At 43.1% G+C, this 21,346-nt stretch overlaps 2 protein-coding genes across 4 annotated transcripts in view; both read right to left on the bottom strand.

Annotated features, from left to right (window-relative positions):
* Positions 1 to 21,346, bottom strand: part of LOC127696630 (guanylate-binding protein 6-like) — a 208,950-nt gene that overhangs the window by 148,969 nt on the left and 38,635 nt on the right. The window lies entirely within an intron of this gene.
* The window catches only part of LOC127696625 (guanylate-binding protein 6-like), a 76,876-nt gene continuing 72,216 nt past the window's right edge, over positions 16,687 to 21,346 (bottom strand). For all 3 annotated transcript variants that reach the window (XM_052199464.1, XM_052199463.1, XM_052199465.1), the window contains 5 exons: positions 20,946 to 21,226; positions 20,072 to 20,278; positions 19,095 to 19,197; positions 18,574 to 18,767; positions 16,687 to 17,673 (listed from right to left, as the gene is read on the bottom strand). In XM_052199464.1, coding sequence (XP_052055424.1) covers positions 17,461 to 17,673; positions 18,574 to 18,767; positions 19,095 to 19,197; positions 20,072 to 20,278; positions 20,946 to 21,226 — 998 coding nt within the window. In that variant the 3' untranslated portion in view covers positions 16,687 to 17,460. The remainder of the gene's footprint in view (positions 17,674 to 18,573; positions 18,768 to 19,094; positions 19,198 to 20,071; positions 20,279 to 20,945; positions 21,227 to 21,346) is intronic.

The following is a 21,346-nucleotide window of genomic DNA, read 5'->3' as shown; positions in this document are numbered from 1 at the left end:
AGTTAGTTTGAGGCCAAGAAGAGCAAAAAGTTAGAGGCTGAGAGAGAAGCCAGATTGAATCACTCAGCTTGGAGAGGAGTTTGAGCCAAAGCAACTAAGTTGACCAGCCAATCAGAGCTCAGAAAGAACGAGAAAGGGTGGACATATTCAGCAGTAAGTCTTAGAGACTGAAAATACTCTACAATTAGATTGTACAGAGGCTAGAAGTTCCAGGACGAGGCCTAGTTTAGCAGACAGAGGCAGCAGGCCTTGGAGACAACAATTATTACAGGAGAATAAAAGCAACTTTTACAGTGGACCTCAGGGGCCATCCTCCCAGCCTGCAAGCATCTGTTCACTGGGGGAGACTGAAACTGCAGCAGCATTTCTGCCCAAACAGGAGGATAGAACACAGTGTGTGTGTGTGTGTGTGTGTGTGTGTGTGTGTGTGTGTGTGTGTGTGTGAGTGTGTGGATAAATGTAGCATATTGGATAGACAAATCCTGTGTGGACATCTTAATTACCCGGCACCTTGCAGCCCATGGGCCATGCTCTCTGCACCTAAACTCTCTCTAGCTCTCTCTTCTCTCACACACTCTCGCTCTCAGTTTCTCTCTCTGTCTTGCTCTCCAGCTCTTGCTTCTCTCGCTCTTCCTATCAAGGTGCTCTCTCACTCTTGCTCTCTCTTGCTCTTTTCCCCTCCCCCTTCCCCTCTCTCACTCTAGAACTCCCTCAAGCCCTCCCACTCTTGCTCTCTCCTTACCTCATTCTCTCTGATCTGTCTCTCTGTCTCTGACTCTCTCTCTCTCTCTCTCACTCTCTCTCTCTCTCTCTCTCTCCACTCCCACTGCATTTATTTAGTCCTTAGATTTTCATCTGCTGTACCATTCTCCCTACTGTGGATAACAAAACCTCAAATCCAGTTTTGCAAACATGTCTTCTTCCCAGGTGGAAAGAGAAACCTGGCTGCCTTCCAGCAGAGCAGAGATGTTTGTCAGGTCTCCGTGATAGTTTGGGGTCTCAGACCTGCAAAGTTCTTCGGGATTTTGTCTTTACTTCTTTATCTCTATTTCATTGTTGTTCTTATTCTTTCTGGTGGCAAGGGAGTTAGGTGGAACCTCGCACCCGCTAAGTGAATTGTGTCCCCAGCCTGGGATTCTCTTTTTTTCTTTAGTTTTCTTTGTTTCTTACTTTCCTTGGTTTTCTCTTGATGGCAGACACATTCAGGAGGTGTAAGACTGTTTGTAGGTCAATAATGGAGACTTAAGATATATGTGTTAAAAAGTTCTAGAATCACCCGTTCTTGGGGAACAAGAAGGCAGTGAATCTGTGGCCAGCTCAGGACTATACATCAAGTTCCAGGCAAACCAGGGGACGCACTCCTCAAAAGAATCTATGCCAACGAATTTCACGTCAGCTAATGACTCTACAGCACACACCCATTTCTGGCCCTGTTATGTCTGCAGGTGAAGAACAAAGCAGCAGAGATGCCTGTGTGCCAAGCCCATCCTAGTTTCCATCCAGGCTAGACCCCCGTTCAGGAAACAGCCTTGCCCACATTCAGGTTGGTCTTCCTACTGCAGTTAGCTTAGTTAAGAAAACATCAGAAGTACACCCAGCTAATCTAGACAGTTCCTCACTGAAACCCTTCCCATGTGGGATAGATTGTGTCCTGTTGACATGTATAACTGACCACCACAATGAACAGAGCCACTTGGGTCCATCTCTGTGAAGAACCCAAACAAGCGTATGTCACCTTCATATGTCATGGAGGGTAAAGGCTCGTCACTGAAGATCGTGGAGTTGTTCCAAGGGTCAGTGAGCCAGTTTCACTATTATCATTTTGGACTGTAAAGTCAGCCTATCACCTTGTGTTATGACATGCAATTCTATTAGGTTTTTTTTAGGTGTTCACATAAAAACTTGGTTTGAAATTTAATTTTCAAATGACCAACTTAAATGCTAAGATTTTAGCAGCTGCTATACACATCTCAATTTCATGATGCAAAAGAAGAGAAATTTGTTCAAGAGCTGAAGACTGATGGAATTCAATATTAAATCTATGTTACTGATATTCACTGGTCACTTTGTAGAAAAGTTGGATGGGGGGGTATGGAAAACAGTATTCTTATCCACCTATAAAAAGATAATTTCCTGAGTCCTTTTCTTTCTTTTTCCCAAGCTGAAGCAGTTACCTTGTTGCATCTTTCGTGAACTCTGTGGTTATTCATCTGATATGTCAGCCTGGTCACTTACCTCCCAGGCCCAGGGAGAACTCTCACAGAGTCCACACCAGGACTGGGGAGAAGTTCATGTCAGCAGGTTCTTTGACTCCACTAAGCCCAGGGGAGTCTCTGGTCTGGAGCACAGCAGGGATCTGTCCAACTCTTGTCCGTTCTGTGGCCCTGCTGAGACAGGATTGAGGGGAACAGCAGGAGCGAGCAGGGCTGCCTCTCGCACTCTCTTAAGCCTTTTATTCCCCACAGCACTTAACTGAGTCTACAAAACATCAGGATAAACATGAGTGTTCTTTTCCCTCTGTTTCTCCTCTGTATTATGCAGAGAGAGAGAGAGAGAGAGAGAGAGAGAGAGAGAGAGAGAGAGACAGAGAGACAGAGACAGAGACAGAGACAGAGAGACAGAGAGCTGTGTGTGTCTTTGTGTGTGTGTCTTTGTGTGTGTGTGTGTTTGTGTGTGTGTGTGTGTGTGTGTGTGTGTGTGCCCAAGCACAGGCATGCAAATGCACATTATTTGCTGAGGTTTTGAGACAGTGTCTCATACAGAATCAGGACCTCACTGCTTTGCTATGCTAGCTGACTAGTGAGCCTCAGGAGCCTTCCTGTCTCTGACCCCACCTCAGTCTTGGGATTAGAGACAAGCAGCGCCATGCCCAGCTTTTTACTGCAGATTCAAATTGATGTCCCCACGCCTGCGTAACTAACACTTCACTGAATACAGCATCTCCTTAGGCCCTGAATTTTATTTGTTGTGAATCCACAAGGTGAGCACAGGCAGCTTGCTCTCTCTAGTGAGCTGCTTTGGAGAGGCCTTGCCAAGAATGCTAACCGTTATTCCCTAGTGTTTGTTTCTGATAAACACTGGAAACTCCCTTCTCCTCCCTTTCCAGGGAGTGCTTTGGCTCTCTTTGAAAATTGTTCCACGTCTGTTTCTGAACATATGCCTCCAGTGCACTGCATTGTCTTGGGAACAAGACCCTGGAGCGGGGTCCCTCTGAACCCAGATCCATGACAAAGCACTAAACTGATTTTCCTCACCCTCCTCCTCATCCTCTTCCTCCTCCTCCTTCTCTCTCTCTCTCTCACTTTCTCTCTCCTGTGTGTATGCCTCTGTCTCTGTCTCTGTATCTTTCTGTATCTCTCTGTGTCTCTGTCTCTGTCTGTCTTTCTCTGTGTGTCTCTCTGTATCTCTCTATGTCTCTCTGTGTGTCTCTGTGTGTGTGCTTCTGTCTCTGTTTCTGTCTCTCTCTGTGTGTGTGTCTATCTCTAGCTTTCTCCCTCTGTGTGTGTCTCTGTCACTCTGTCTCTTTGTCTCTCTGACTCTGTCTCTCTGTGTCTCTCTGTGTGTGTCTCTCTCTGTTTCTTCCTCTCTCTCCCCCCACCCCCTCATCATTTTACTTTTGTAGGTCTTTAATTCAGTTCCTTCCCTTTCTGGGCTACATGACTGATGTATAACTCCCACGGACACCGTCCTTCCCTTGGAGCACTAACTCCCAGCTGAGAAGTAGGACGGCACACACTCAGCACTCGGCACACACTCAGCACTCGGCACACACTCAGCACTCGGCACACACTCAGCACTCGGCACATCACTAGGTTTTTCTGTGTCTGTGTTGAGTCAATATCAACCATGATTACAATACTGTGGGTTGTGCACTGAGGAGTAACCACTTACTTTTTCATTGGATTTAAGGCCTACTCCATGAGATGGCCTTACTCAATGAACATGGCATTACTAAAGGACCAAGAACCTGAATAGTTGCCACAGGCCTAGAGGAAAGCCAAATACTGATGTTCTGACAGAAGAAAATAGCCATAAAGTGACTCCTTATGACATACTACTTTACCCATGAAGTAAAGTACCCATGGAGTACTCTTTACTTTGTTCAGTCCACATCAGAGATGCTTCCTCTTGCAGTAGATGGAAATCAACACAGAGACCTACAACTGGTCAATGTGCAGACAGTGCCTTTGGAACTCTCAGTCTTAAATGGAACATCTTTATCAAATGGCTCTCCTCGGGGTTCAGGGAACTACATGGAAGAGGAAGCAGAAAGATTGTGAGATCCAGAGGTGATGGAAGATACCAGGAGACAAATGTCTTTCAGACACAAGACTGACACACATATAAACTCACATAGACAGGAAGCGTGCACATGACCTGCACAGGTGTAAGTCAGAGGGGATCCCAGTGCTCCATGCCTAACCAAGACTGCATCTCCAACTGGCAGCTGTTTACAAGGGAAAAATCTGTTTTCTCCAAAGGAGTCAGTGGCTAATAAACCACACTTATGGGTAGAACCCATGCCCAGCATATGGTAGTCAACACAAAAGGAGATCAATGGTATTTGTATAGACATTTTGCCTCATGTTGTTTTGTTTGTTTGTTTGTTTGTTTGTTTTTGTTTTTATGGTGTGTGTGTATGTTTGTGTGTGTTTGTTGCTTTTTCTTTTCTTCTCTTTTATTTATTTTTCTTTTTTATTCTGGTTTGTCTCCAAAGACTTCTATGAGAACACAAGGAGACTAGCAAAGCACTTTTTTCCCAACAGGCAACTTCACCCCGCATATAGAGCCAGTTCCAAGCAGAATCCAGCATCCCTGTGATGGGGGTGCCTTCCCCTTCCTGGGATATTGCTCTTAGAAGTCCACTAACACATTTGTTTCCCATGGATTCATTCATTGACTGAGACCAAGTCGGTTCTAACTTAAACATGCAGTCTCAAAGTACATGCCCACCAAAGAAAAGGCAAATCAAAGGCTTCCTCATTGTCCTGTGATGCTTGAGTAAGCTCAAAGGTAGACTCAGAAGCTGCTGGGTTCCAATCTGAGATCTGAATCCTACTGCAGCCGGAACCTTGCTATGCTCAGGAGTGTGGCCCTGGGCTTGGGAACAGTGATTTCACCTGACACAGAACTGGGTTCATTACTATGTGAGAACCCCACTTCCAAATGGGAGACCCCAAAGCTCAAAGACGAGTATGGGAATCTCAATGAAGGTCAGGAATGCCACTCTTTGTAAATCTCTGACGGTCACAACCCACAGGCTTGAGGGAACCCACAGGCTCTCACCCTTACACCAGGCTGCACCCTCTCCTTTACCTTATTCTTCCAGTCTTGGTGACCATGAAAACATTCTCTAATGGGACTTTGGTGTCACCCTTTCATTGTTCAGGTCTCTTCTGGTATTTATATTCTTATTTACACCCCTGCGCTGCTCCGAAGAGATTTTATGTCGAGAGACTTTATAAATCTCTTTTCCCTTTTTATCAAGAATTTTCACTGTGTCTTAAAATAATAAGCTTCTGGTTTTGCCTTTTTACTATGATTCCAAGGAGCTATTCTATGACAGATGTCAGGGAGACTGTGCGAGGACATGGACAGCTGAAATCCACACAGCCACACTGACTTTGGAAGCCCTGTGGGAGGCTTCCACTATGGAGGGCAGGGAGACAGCAGACACTGAAGAGTCATGCTGACCGTTGTAAGACTTCGGTAAAGTTTTCAGTCAAAACCAGCACCCATGCCAGGAAGCCTTTCTAGACTGTGACAGACACATAGGTATGACAGTGGGAAAATGCAGTGTCTACACGCACTCTGCAGAAGCACGCAGGGTGTGGACACATGGCTCAGTTTGTAGATTCCTGGTCATTCAAGCCTGAGGACCTGAGTTTAGATCCCCATGTGAAAGCCGTGTGCTGTAGTGTGCATGTGCAGTCTCAGTGCTAGAGTGGCAAGGCACGTGACAGAGGCAGAAAACACCGAGAGACAAAAGAGGTACCCTGCCTCAGACAGCATGGAGCGCAAGGACCTCCACCACAGTGTGGCACACATGAGCATGCACCTGCTCATGAAACATGTCTGCACACAGCATGCACACACACATGGGAACAGAGTCAGAGAGGAGGAAACTGAGAGAAGAGCAAAAGAGAGAGAGAGACTTTTAAAAAAAATAGGAAAAATACCACAGGTCTAAGTAATTTAACTGCCTTTGTACTTTAATTTTGTAATCGGTTACCTCATTGGAATCTTTGAAAAATCATTTCCTATTTTGCTGACACAAAAAACAACTGAGTTCCTAGAAATGCCTCTGTTTCAGAAGAGCTGGGCTGCTTTCAGTTTCCATCAGAATCAGGTTCCAGGAAATGCCTTTCAGGGCTGGGCTGTGTCGGGGTTGTCTCTCTGGGTGCACAGCAACCCTGCGAAGCCAGAAGTGCATTCAGTGTGGAGGGTGAGTCCTCATAGGTCAAACCCCAGACGCATGATTTCATGACAGGTTTACATGTAGGTCAGTCTTACAGTCTTTCCATACTTCAGCTCCATGTAGACAGGTTTGCTGCATGCACAAGCATGAATATATGCATGCACACATAGGCATGCATGCACATGCACACACATACACACAGTACAATGCACAGACATGCACACCCACAGATGCACATAAATGTACAAACACGCACATACATGACCTGGGGGGGTGTAATAGGCCATCATGCATGTCTCTGAGTTTAGTTCCCAACACTGAAAAGAGGCTAAGGCACCTTATTTCCTTGGGGTTTGCAAGTGCTGCAGTGTGCCAACACCATCAGACACCTTCTCATGCTCACCTCAGAAGTTCAGTGCTCCCTCCTTTCCACCCTCTCCTCTCCAGTGCTCCCTGATCCTCACTCACTCTTCTCCCATCATCCCTGCTCCTCACCTTCTCCTCTCCCATGCTCCCTGCTCCTCACACTCTCCTCTCCCGTGCTCCCCGCTCCTCACCTCTCCTCTCCCGTGCTCCCTGCTCCTCACCCTCTCCTCTCCCGTGCTCCCTGCTCCTCACCCTCTCCTCTCCCGTGCTCCCTGCTCCTCACCCTCACCCATGCTCCCAGCTCTTTACCCTCAGTCCTTCCTTGAACACCCTCCAACAGTCATGCTCAGTCTTTCTTCTCCCTCATGACCTCCAGACACTGAAACCATGGGGCTGGACACTTTCTGTTAGAGACCCTGAAGCTGATCCACCTCTCCCTCGGTGTTCACAGGTGTCTCTTCATTCTTCTGTACAAAGCCCCTCCTTATTGGTTACTGATTCCTACAAGGAAAATGTACAGAGATGTGACCAAATGGAAGAAAAACAGAAAGGAACTTTCAAAGAACCCAGTAGAAAAGTCAGTTTGACTACCTCTCACGAGAAGCAGATTCTGGTGTATTAAGACGTGGAATAGACTCTCTCTTCTTCGCCTGCCTGCCTGTGGGACTGAGCAACTGCTAGATCCTTGGACTTTCATTCACAGCTGCTGCTGACCATTGTTGGGGAATTGGACTAAAGACTGTCTCAACTTGTTCACTCATTCAAAGGCAACTAACTAACTGAAGTGATGATGCACAGCCTTGAGGAAACATCTACAACACTATCACAACTGTATACTTCTCCACTCTTTTCCTGAAGAAGTTCTTGATCCTATACCCACAGGACAGCTTTCTACTAAGATGAAGATGTCTGACAGTCAAATAGGAAGAAACATCTTTCATAAATGGAGTCTCGGCTCTAGACCATCTTACAGAGGAGTCAATTAATCCTTAGATCAGTTTGTAGTTATTTTTTCTTTATCCCAACTATATAATTAAAATAAGTATTATTGATACAGAGGCACCTTTTTAAAAAATTAAACATTAGACATGCAAGGAAAATAGAAAAAATGCTAATGACTGCCATGGGAAACTCCTTGAAGCTACCACCACTCTTTGCCAAGATAGTAAATCCAATGTAATACAACTCCAGAGAAATTGTAAACATTACTGCAAAAGGCCCCAACAATTCAGGGGTGATGATCCCCAGTCTATTACAATTTAATTCTTGGTCTGGGAAAACATACAAATACTGTAGGAAAAATTGAAATGCTGTGTAAATTGGTGGTATACACAGACCGACATTCAACTGATTTTTGATGAAAGTACTAAGAGGACACATTAGAAAAATATCCTTTCCGTAAATGCTGCTAAGAGATAGCAAAATTGCATATACGCGTGCAGACAAATGGAAGTACCAGTCAGTCAGTGGTTAAAGAAAAAGATGAAAAGCTTACATGTAACCCTTAAACTCTGACTGTACTAAAAGGAAATATGGTAGGAATATGTCAAGACCATACGACAGACAAGGGCTTTTTAAATAAGTCTCCGAATCACAAGAGGTAAGCCCCAGAGCAGATGAGCAGCAGCATCTTCAACTAAAAAGGACACAGCAAAAGAGCAGCCAACAATGAAAAGAGGAATGTACAGAACAGGGGAAAGTACGTACACAGTATACACCTGACAAGAACGTACCATACACAGTGTATGAAGGATTGAAAGGCAATAGTAAAACTTAAGGGGTCTGTTTTAACAACTGGTAATAGACACAAGTTGACATTTTGACAAGAGAAGATGCAGAAATTATTATTAGTTCCAGAGCTAAGAAACACTTTTCTGTTGTTTTTACGTTTTTCCTGTTTGTTTGTGGGATTTTAAATCCCAGAACCAAAAGACATGAAGACATGCATGGCTGTACTTACTCTGCCTGACAGAGCCTACACGCTCCTGTCTACACTTCATCCTGCCATTCCCTGGGCGCTAACATGAAACATGCATACATAATCACCTCTGTTGGTCCAGGCCAGAAGGAATTCCAGCGTGGAGTTGAAATCGGGACACACACTTCACCCCTAGCTAAGGAGTCATAGTTACTGGGGAAAGAGTCAGGTTTTTATTCTTTAATAAAAACAGCAGCCTCTGGTGGGATGACCACTCTCTAGAGAAAGCTACACACCTGGAGGATATGGGCAACACAAACTGTCCTTAATGGGTTTGAGAGAAAAGTTCTGAAGTTTTCTTTTCTTCAAGAAAAGGGTGGGTAGGGAAAGAGGGAAGGTCGGTGGGATCAAAATCAATTGTATGAAATTCTCAGAGAACTAATAAACTGATAGAAAATAAATGATCAACTTTCAAAAATCATCAAAGTTATCCACAAAAAAATATTTCCATGTTATCATAAAATTTGAGGTCCAAAGACAGAGTTGGCAGGCTGAGCCACACTGTATTCATTTAAAATCATGAAGCATATGAAAGTTTTCAGGACCTTATCAGTTGGCACTTCCTTTGGCATGGTTAGAACTCCCAAAGGTCTTCTTAAGAAATAACTTCTCTATTAGAGGTACAGAGATGGTCAAAGGTTAAGAGCACTTGCTCTTGCAGAGTACATGGGTTCTGTCCCCAGCACACACAAGGATGCCTACAACCATCCATCTATAATTCCAATTACAGGACATCTGATGCCCTCTACTGGATTCCAAAGGCACTATCCGTATATATATATGTGTATGTTTATATGTATATGTATGTATATATAGGAAAAGCACTCATATACATAAAATAAAAAGCAAATCTAAATAGTGTTTTAAAAAGAAATCACTTAGGTGACTTCACTGAAGGAAAAATATGTTCTGATATTATTTTGAGTTAACGTTATTTCATCAAAGATGATGACTTACATACACGTGGAGACACATGATGCCACCAACAAATCTGAGAAGTTGTAAGCCTGAACACACACATTTCAATATGGTATATGAATTGTGGTGATTTAAATGAAAATGCCCCCCTTAGGCTAATGGATTTGAATGTTTAGTCCTCAGTTGGTAGAACTGTTTGGGGAGGATTAGGGAGGTTGTTGGAGGAGGTATGTCACCAGGGTGGTCTTTGAGGTTTTAGAGGACTCACATTCCCATATAGCTCCTTCTCTCTTCCTTGTGCTTGTGGCTCAGAGGTAAGATCTCAGCTACTGTTCCAGTGCATGCCTGCTCGCCTGTGTGCATGCTCCCTGTCATCATGGTCATGGACCCTCTGAAACCATAGCCCTCCAATAAGTTCTTTCTTCTGTATATTGTCTTGTTCATGGAGCCTTAGTACAGTACTAGAAATGTAACTAAGACATGAATATTACCAAAAACCTGTTTCTTTATAGAATGAAACCAAAGTATTGAAAAACAGGCTACAATGAAATACTCGATGCATATAGTACCACACAGAAATACGATTTAAAAAGGAGGCTCACAAATCTCTGAGACCTTGACTCCTGGTCCTGAGCCTTGCGTTAGTGAAGATGTAAGAACAGAAAACTTTGGATTACTCTAGAATGTTTGTATCATGATTGTTTTCAGACAACTATGCCATAGAATATTTTCTTTATGATACTGGGTAGTCAAAGACAGAACACTTCCATTTGGAGAGTAAAAATTTATACTCTGTGGACATTTTGAAGCTTTCAGCTCTGGGGTTGCCTCCTGAGAATGAGGGAAAGAGAATTACACTGAACAGTCTTGCAGTATTATAGGCCTCCTTTTCATCATTCCTAACCAGGTAAACACTGCCTCTGCCAGTGTGATGGTTTGTATATGCTAGGCCCAGGGAGTGGTACTGTTAGGAGGTGTTGCCTTGGAGTACGTGTGGCCTTGTTGGAGCAGGTGTGTCACTGTGGATGTGGCCTTGTTGGAGTAGGTGTAGCATTCTTGGAGTGAGTATGGCCTTTTTGGGGATGTGGGTGTCCTTGTTGGAGTAGGTGTGGCCTTGGAGGAAGTATGACCTTGTTAGAGGATGTGGTCCCATTTGTCAATTCTTCATCTTAGAGCATAGCTATTGGTGTTCTATTTAGGAAATTTTCCCTTGTGCCCATGTGATCCAGGTTCTTTCCCACTTTCTCTTCTATTACATTCAGTGCATCTGGTTTTATGTAGCAGTCCTTGATCCACTTGGAATTGAGCTTTGTACAGGGATATAATAATGGATAAATTTGCATCCATGTTGACTGCCAGTTGACCCAGCATCACTTGTTGAAAAGGCTATCTTTTTTCCACTGGATGGTTTTAGCTCTTTTGTCAAATATCAAGTGACCATAGGTGTGTGGGTCATTTCTGGGTCTTCAATTCTATTCCATTGATCTTCCTGCTGGTCTCTGTACCAATACTATACAGTTTTTATCACGATTGCTCTGTAATAGAGCTTGAGGTCAGGGATGGTGATTCTGCCAGAAGTTCTTTTATTGCTGAGAATAGTTTTTGCTATCCTGGGATTTTGGTTATTAAGGATAAATTTGGAAATTGCTCTTTCTAACTCTATGTAGAATTGAGTTGGAATTTTAATGGGGATTGCATTGAATCTGTAGATTGTTTTAGGCAAGAAGGCCATTTTTACTACATTAATCCTGCCAATCCATGACCATGGGAGATCTTTCCATCTTCTGAGATCTTCTTCAATTTCTTTCATCAGAGACTTGAACTTCTTGTCATACAGATCTTACACTTACTTGGTTAGAGTCACAGCAACACATTTTATAGTATTTGTGACTATTGTGAAGGGTGTAATTTCCCTAATTTCTTTCTTAGCCACTATATCTTTTGAGTTAATTTTATATCCAGCCACTTTGCTGAAGTTGTTTATCAGCTTTAGGACTGGGTACAGTAGCCTGGGTTGCCATTTGTGTTCCTTTAGGTTCTGTATGATATCTTCCCAGGATCTTCTGGCTTTCATAGTCTCTGGTGAGAAGTCTAGTGTAATTCTGATAGGTCTGTCTTTATATGTTACTTGACCTTTTGCCCTTACTGTTTTTAATATTTTTTCTGTTTAGTGCATTTGTTGTTTTAATTATTATGTGAAGAGAGGAATTTCTTTTCTAGTCAAATCTATTTGGAGTTCTGTAGGCTTCTTGTATGTTCATGGACATCTCTTTCTTTGGGTTAAGGAAGTTTTCTTCTATAATTTTGTTGAAGACATTTACTGGCCCTTTAAGTTGGAGATCTTCACTCTCTTGTATACCTATACTTTTGGTCTTCTCATTTTGTCCTGAATTTCCTGGATGTTTTGGGTCGAGAACTTTTTGCCCTTTGCTTTTACTGCATTTTTTTTTACTGCCTTTTACTGCTGTGCTAATGCTTTCTATGGTATCTTCTGCATCTGAGATTCTCTCTACTCTTTCTTGTATTCTGTTGTTGATGCTTGTATCCATGACTACTGACTTCTTTCCTAGGTTTTCTATGTCCACAGTTGTTTCCCTTGGTGATTTCTTTATTGTTTCTACCTCCATTCTTAGATCCTGGATGGTTTTGTTCAATTCCTTCACCTGTTTGGTTGTGCTTTCCTGTAATTCTTAAAGGGCTTCTACCTGTTTACCTGTGTTCTCCTGTATTTCTTTAAGGGAGTTATTTATGTCCTTCTTGAAGCCGTCTATCAGCATCATGAGCTGAGCTTTTAAATCCAAATCTTGCTTTTCCAGTGTGTTGTGATATCCAGGACTTGCTGTTGTGGGAGAAATGGGTTCAGATGGTGTCATGTTGCCTTGATTTCTGTCGGTAGTGTTCTTTGAAAGTCTGATGGAACTCTGCATTGAACCCATCTAGTCCTGAGCTTTTTTGGTTGGTTTGTTTCGATATTGTGGAAAGGTTTGAAGAGTATTAGTATTGGGTCTTCTTTGAAGGTCTGATAGAACTCTGACAGGATGTCTTTCTCTGAAGGGATGTAAAGACACATCTGTATTCATGAGCACATGCCTACATGATCTATCAGGACTATTTGGTATTGCTGTATGCATGTGTATTTAGGGCTGACCACATATGATGGGATAATCTAACAGGGGCCTCCTATGGAGAACACTGATTCTCCCTCTCAACAGCATTGATTGTCAATCACTTCATCTAAGTGGAGGCCTTGTGAAATTCCCCTAACCAGGCAGCCTCCCCATGAGGATTTCCTCCCATAGTGCACTGCCAGGAACAAAAGCAGGCAGTAGTCCTACCCAGAGCTTTCTAACACCTTTCTGTCAGCTGGGAGGCAGGCTGGAGCTCCTCAAACCAACCACAGAGCACCATAGCTACAACAGCAGCAGCCACATCAGAAGAAACAAAAGCTCTGGCCAAGGAAAATCCTGCTTTACAGAAGGAATCAGCAGGCAGAGGGCTGCAAGGACCACAGCAGCACCCAGAACTGCTGGAAACCTTTGACAAGTATCTGCAGAGCGCTGAGGCTTGGACAGTCTTCCCTGCTTGTTTGTTCACATTCAACCTGGGCCCAGCTGATCATGAAGCTGCTGTCTGACTGGAACGTCATACACTGTGGCATGTGTATACACATGCATGCACATACATGAATGAATGAATGAATGAATGAATACATATAATTTTTCCAGAAAAATAAAAAAGACTGACAAGACACTGACTAAACCTGAGAACAAGTACCCCTGAACCTACGGCTTCTGCCTCTAGCTAAAGCTCACTGGAGCCAACATTCAGGACATGTCCTACAATTGCAGCCCAGGGAGCAGGCTCCTGCCTCAGCCTCTGCTGCTATTACTTTTGTCTACAGATCAGAACTCATTTAAAGATCCAGTCCTCCTGCATCAGAGACCAGGGATGCCATCACACTTCTGAGAGTGGTACTAGATCTCTTCTTATGGCCACGACTCCCAAGAGTTCAAATACACTCCAAATGAATTGTTGAATCTGTGTGACAATCAGTTTTATTTTTAAATTAACATTTAAAGTTGTTAATCCTGAGTTAGTAATCAAACACCTTTGTTAGACTGGCATTATCATCCCATGTAACATAACTCAGTTTAATATATACACCTATCCCATGATCACAGTAATGACTGGCCAGGTAGGATATCCTCAAGTGCAATAAGTAGCACTTATGTCTTGAGGTGGCCACAAATGTTTAATTGGACTTAATATCCACTGAATAGTAACAAAATGAAGTAAAACTTGCTTTGCTATCTACCTACCTCATTCTTAGAGAAGGCTGCTGAGAACCCAGTTGGAGATACTCTCAGCTTCCCACCTCAGCAGGTCAGGGAAGACGTGTGTGTATGTGTGTGTGTGTGTGTGTGTGTGTGTGTGTGTGTGTGTGTGTGTGTGTGTGCATGATGGAGATGTGGAGAGTATATATTTAAGAACTGGTCACATCTCAGAGGATACACTGGGTTTAACAATGTTTCTACCTCCCGCATTTTAAAAGACTGACCTGTTTGACTCAGGATAGATCTTTCACCATTGCCTTCTCTGTGCCTTTGGGAAAATACTCATCACCAGCACACTTCTGTCTTGTAGACTTGGGCACAATAGAAACTTCTTGTCCTTTGATGGTTTTGCTTTCTGAACATTATCTAAAACAGACCCTGGAAATTCTACCTTCCTTCCACTGGTAGGAGCCCCCTCTTCTGCTTCCTCAGTTCACAGCTCTTCTCCTCTCCCCCTTGAAGTATCTCGGTCATCGTAGATATCCATTCTCCTTCCTCACATTATCCTCACTACAGCCACTGGTCTTTGGTTCCTCATTGGTGAATGACATTATGCGTCTTCCATTTTTCTTCCCATAACTATTATTCTCATTTACAGAAACTTCAATATCCACATCAACCAAAGCAGCACACTGCCTTCTTAGCTCTTATAGTTTTCCTCTTCCAAACCATGTTTAGGCAACAGACTGAAATTCCAAAATATTAATAGGAACTGATGCCTAATTTTATGTACTAAATTGTCAGGACCCCATCTGACATTATACTTAGTCAGACAACATTTTTCTTTTTTCCAAATGTTCCTGCAACTGTCATTCCCTTTCAAGGGATCTAATTCTGAACAGACATGTTTCTGCCCAACTCAACACAGTCACTACCTAAATTAAAGACTGTGTTGGTCCCACTGGCACAAAGTCGAGCAGTCTCTGAAGGCGGAGTGAGGATGATTAGAGAGAATGATTAGATTTGGGAAGGCTGCAGGTGAATACCACTTCAGCCTCAAGTTTATTTTTCTTAGCCTTCCTATATCCACCGTACCATGGGAAACAAAGTCACAAGGTCGCAGAAACAATGGCTAAAGTACACACAGGATATCTGTTCCCATCCAGACGCCTCTCTGTTCCTTCCACCAAGATTAATAGAACATTCAGCCCCTTGCCTTGAGCCTCAGGTGCATTTTCTCTTATTGTTCGATGAGTCAGCAGGCCAGGAAATCTGACAGCAGACCCTGACTGCCTTGACTTGTCTGGCAGGCAGGCTTTCACAGAGCAAACAAAATGGCTCCCAATAAAACAGCACCAAGACCTCTCCTTTCCACAGTTCATTCCTTTGAACATGACATCTTACAAGCTATTAAGAGAGAGGAAGTAAACTTCTCCAAGACTCCAGAAATTATAGGAATGCCAACACTTTAATTTTGAAATAATAAATGTAAGTATTTTAAAAATAAGATCACATTGTTCTAAAGTTATATTTTCTGGATATGATGGAGGTGTGACAGTAGGTACGGTTGTCAGCACAAGATAAATGCACAATCAAGCCAGTCAGTATCCAACATGGAGAGGCGATGAGCTCATGAGGCCCCTCCCCTGGCTGAGGAACTACTAGCAGTTGATATTTGGTCAGTGGGAGAGGGAGAGTGTGTTTTCTATGGGGGTGTGAGTCATGATAAATTGTCCATGGTCTGGCAGATGCTGTCTAATACCCAGGGATGTGAGTCCACCATCAATTTATTCAGAGTAAGTAGGAAGAGGAAGAGGTAGAGGAGGAGGGGAAGACATGAAGGAGGGAGGGGAATGTGAGGAGGTCTTAGAGGAGCTGGGGGTGGGTGGGTACTCTAAATACCTTATGTTCATGGGTGCACTAATAAGGGTCCTTGAGTCTCTTTACTCATATGGCTCATTATCAATGTTAACAGTATATTCCCTTAGATCTTGTTTTTAACTAGGTGTATGTGTAAGTTGGAGCTATATGCTGGAAGTACCATTGTCCCGTGGGGGACAGAAAAGAAAGTCAGATCCATTGAAGTTAGATTTACATGTAGCTGTTACCTGCCCCAGGAATGGAGCTTCCCTGGATGAGCACTGTGTATTCTTGACCACTGAGCCATCTCTATCTGTTCAACTCCCATGTGCCCCATGGATTCTCTCATACTCTACCCTATCATTTCTCTTTTAATCCAGTTTCCCTGTTAATTTGAAAATAACTAAATATGATGTATAAACAGCAGGCATAAATTGTGTTGACTCTCCGTGGAAATAATACATTGATATATTTGTTTACATAAAATATATTATTTAAATTGCTTTTTAAAAGAGCAAAGCTACAAAGGAAAACGTTATTAAGCTGCAAATGTTATGCTTCCTAGTACTCAAGTCTTGGTCTTGGATACTTCTAAAGGCTTCTCCCATTTCTAGAAGCAGAAATTTCATTGTGCACTAGTGAGTTTTAACTTATTGTTACTATCTTTAAATATAAATATACTTTCCCAGCATTGTTCATGAAATGTGTAAGAATGAGAATGGCATGGAATGCATGCATCGCTTCAACTTTTGACTCCAACATACTCTCCGGAGATGAAGCCAGTAGATCACGCCTTTTATTAATCTTCAAAGGACACTTCGTTTGTGTTCTTGTTTGTTTGCATGGGATAGAAACATTTCTAATAATAATCACACAGTTGTATGGTGTTTTGATTTTATTTTTAAAATATAGTTTAGCTCAGTTTAGATCAATATACAGATAGCTTAACTGACATTTGTTTCTTGACTATATAGTACTACAAGATCAAGCCATATTAAAATTTATTGCCAATCTAACTCAGTGACCTTTAAATAGTTTCTAGGCTTCTCACCATTATGATATCAATGACTTTTCCTCTTGTTGTGATAAAATACCCTCACAAAAGCACTTAATAAAGGGTTTGTTGCAGTCCATGTATCATGATGATCCATTCTGTCAAGGATGGAGAATCCATTCTGGGAGAAGTCGAGCCTGGCTTGTTGCATGGCATCCACAGCCAGGAAGACACAAGTGGTAGGGCCGGTTTCCTTTCATCTTTCTACTGTGACTTCAGTCCACAGGAATGGTGTTGCCCACACATAGGATGGGTTACCTACCATATTAACCTGAGATAATCCCCTACAAGCTAACCTGGGCTACATGGTCCTCATAGTAGTGCAGAAAACCCTGTCTCCTAGCTGATTCTATATCCAGTCAAATTGGCCAACAGTAATCACATGTAATTACTAATTACATAGCTTCCATTGGAATGGTTTCAAAAATGTTTTCTCTAAAGACAAACACTGTCTGTGCAGACATATATGAGGATGTTCTATCTGATGTGGGCAGGGCACAGATGACCTCTAATCACTTTTATGTTTAAACTTCACTGAGTAAAAAGGAAAAGAGACAGCTTTAAAATAAAACAAAGTGCATATCACATTTTATCACTTCCTGAAAAGTGAAGCAATACCTTGTATAGCCCCTGCAACCAGTAAAACGGGAGCAGATAAAACTGTAGCAAATCCTCTTACGATATGGTCCACAACTGAACCAGTGTTTTGTTTCATATCCTCGATGTTATGTCTCAGTCGTTTTATCTCTCCATTCATTTCATCAGCTTTCTTCTTAAACCCTTCCTCAAGGAAAGCCTTTTGATCCTAAAACAGTGAACATGGCAGAGAAGTATTGTCCAGTTCCAACATTGCACGAATTATAGTTGCAAAACTTTAGCAAGTGGTCCTTAATGTATTCCTAAAAACTTTCCTTAATCATGAAGAAGATGCACCAAAGTTAGACCTACACATTATGAGGAAGCAGAGTTGAAACTTTAATCTTGATCCACCATGTTTGTTTTGGCTGTGATGCTAGCAGAGTTGTGAAGATGTGCTTACGCTCATGCCCACAAAAAATGTCACCAGCCTGATCACACAGAGCTCAACCCATGGAGACAGTGTGACAACTCTAACATGCAGATGGTGGCAACTCATTAGATGATTAAGAAGTCAATTACCAATTCGCAATGGGAATTGCTCCAATGTCATGTGCTTCTTCAAGCAGGCTGTCTACCCTGGGGACAGGTGCAGAACCTGCAGAAGCTGCTACTTCACTGTGCCTTTCAGATTGGACATTTCCAATCTGAAATGTCAATGTCATTTAATGTCAGTGTAGATCATCCTGGGGAGGCTGGAGTGGGGCGGATGGAATTGTGGGGGGCAGTAAGGTTCCTAATGATCTGGACAACCCAGACCAGTTGCAGGCATTAGTGCACTGCTTGGTTGGGATGTTAGTTTAGTGAACCCTAATAAGATCATTATTAAATATCCCAAGTCTGTAAGCCAAATCACTACAGTCATTAATACCCCAAAGGAGCAAAAGAAAACCAGATGTCTCCAGAGTCTACATAAAGAGCAAAATTCAAAGACTACATCAAAAATAACACATGGGAAGAGAAACTCCTTAGCAATAATATACTCTGATCATGTTTCTCTCCTGACCTGGCTGACAACTTTCTCCCGCTGCCTGGGTACGAGAACCACCAGGAGGATGAGGAGCCCTACCTGCAGCTGCTTCTCCAGCATCATATTTTGGTCTTTGATGAGCTGCTCTCTCTCCTGCACCAGCTTCTTTCTCAGTTGCTCTAGGTTTTCCTTGTGACTTTTCTCCTGAGCCTCCATCAACTCCTGCTGCTCCTTCTGCTTCTGTCTTAGCAGCTCCTGCTCCTTCTCAGCTGCCTCCTTCTGGGCTCGCTCCTCTGCCCAGGACGATTCAGGGAGAGAAGAAAGTGATGGGTCAAGTAAAATGTCAACATTCCAGAACCCAGAGAGCAATTCTAATCTGAAAGGAAGCATAGGAATCCAGACTCCACCCTGGTCCGCACCTGGAGCATATTTCTGAGGCTGATGGAGAAGACCCTGCCCATGTGACTGAAGCAGAGCCAGGACTGTCTGTGGCTTCCAGAGTGGACGTCTACAGAAACATGGAAAGCTGCTGATCTTGCCATGGGTTTACTATGGCTACTATCAGGAAGCCACAGTAGGAATCTGACCTCTTCTGAGAGCCAAGAGGCATGTTCCTGTACCTGCAATGGCCTTCTCTCCAGCAGTGAGGGCTGTATCTGCCTGCAGGATGGAACTCTCAATGATGGCCTGTGACTGCAGAAAGCTCTGGAAGACTTCGCTTGCCTGCAGGAGCAAGAGGGAGCAAAGAACCCTGGTAAATCCTGAGAGAATATCCGTGAGACTCAACAGAGTCCTGTCTGTGTCTCATTGTTAAAGGACATAGTGAAGTCTGTAGATGGCCCAGGCTCTTCAGTGGTCTGGGATACTCCCTGACCTGTGGCTCCCTCCAGTGACCTCTGCTAGAGACTCCTGCCTCTGCTCAGATGCAGCCTGACTGTGTCATGTGTAGCTGTGCATGCTGCAACCTATGGTGCCTTCTGATATTGTATCTCACTGTAAAATACTGCATGATTGCATGGGAGCTGCTTCCTTCTGCTCTTGCTAGGTATATTCACAGGCAAGTCACTTTAGCTGACTGGACCTTGTGGTAGAGATGTGTAACTGTCTACAGTTGAGGGGGCATTGCTCAGAGTGTTTAAATAACTAAAGAAAGGTCTAAAGAAAGTACTTACAATGGTATCACTGGCAATAACAGAGTAATATTTTAGCTGTGTTATTACACTTACTACTCCATAAGTAGACCATCCTGACAGACTTAGAAAGTTATCACTCAGAATGCTTTATATGAATATTTCTAAATATAGTATGAATTTAGAATTCATAATAAATAGCCAGTTTGCACCAAGCATAGTTCTAGTAAAGCACTTGCCTTGCATCGCAAAACCCTGATCTTGGTCACCAATGCCAACATAAAGCTAAAGGTGCCAGGCTATCTTCATGTTATCCTATTCCTCTTAAGCAGTGTTGTGTGTTCATGTTTTATGACATGCCCTTCCCTCTGTGATATGCTCCTGTGCTCCCTGCTCCTCACCTTCACCCCATCCCCGTGCTCCCTGCTCCTCACCTTCACCCCATCCCCGTGCTCCCTGCTCCTCACCTTCACCCCTTTCCGGGGAATCTGCCAGTAGTCATGCTCAATCTTCTCCCTCATGTCCATGTAGAGCCTGTGTCCTCCAGGAACAGAATATGTTGAGATATTTTCCATAAAATCCTTTGAAAGATTATCCAGTTCTTCCTTGCAGTATCTATCAGATACCTCTTCATTCTTCAAAAGGAAAAGCACTTTCTTCTCACCTAATAATTCCTACAAGGGAAGTGTACAGAGATTTGACTCAATTGAAGGAACATAAGGGATAAAATTCCAAGAAATGTCATAGAAGAGTCAACCTATTTCCCATGAGAAAGCATTACAGTGTAATAAGATCTCAAGGGAGTGTGAGCAGCTAAAACATGAACTCAGATGCTCAAAAGGCGGTGGAAGACCACACTAAATGTTCTTGAGGTTCCTGGTCCTTAAGGCCGTCTGTAAAGAGATGGGGCTGCATCCTAACATCGCAGGTTCCTTGGGGGTATCACATCCTGGAATTCTATCTTCAAGGATACAATGATATAGCAAGTAACAATAGAAGAATGGTGGGCTATAGTGAGACTCCCCTGAAAAACACTGTCTTAGGAACAGAAGAATATAGCAAGTTGAAAGATGCACTATAGATGTCCTGGGCAGGATCACAATCCACAAACATTAACTGGGTGAAGGATTTAGAACACTGTATACTCATTATTGCATCTGTTAGACATTACTAGACTGAAATTTTGGGAAGGGGACATGCAATTTTTCATAACTATAGTCATCATGATACTCTGAAGCACATATCTCTGAATAATAAATACACCTATGGCCAATGGAGGCTCATCAACACTACAGTGTTGAAGGGGTAGAGCCATGACAATTAATGACATCAGCAGATTACCACCAGCTCCTTCAGGAACTGCTGATTTTCGTCCTTGAAGGAGTGCTCCATGAAGACAGCAATGGCTTCCTTCTCACAGGCTGTGTGCACATCCAGCAGCTCCTGGAGCGTGTCTGTGGGAAGCCTCAGTCGCTGGGCCATCTGCTCACTGTAGTGGTCGGCTGCCTTCTGCACAGCTGCTGAGTTCTCACGCTGGGCCAGAGTTGTCACTGCATCATCCAGACAAGGCACCGCTCCACTGTTGATGGCATCCACATAGGTTGTCACCAGAGTCCCCAGACCTTTGTGAAGCAGGAGTTTTAAGGAACAAATAAAAGGTTATAACTGAATGGGATCTAAGATTTTAAGACTGTATTTCTAAATCTCTTACAACCTCACATGCATACTCATACACACACACA

The sequence above is a fragment of the Apodemus sylvaticus genome, chromosome 11 (genome assembly GCF_947179515.1).
Source record: "Apodemus sylvaticus chromosome 11, mApoSyl1.1, whole genome shotgun sequence".
Classification (NCBI taxonomy): Eukaryota; Metazoa; Chordata; class Mammalia; order Rodentia; family Muridae; genus Apodemus; species Apodemus sylvaticus.
This window is presented reverse-complemented; position numbering and strand designations above follow the sequence as displayed.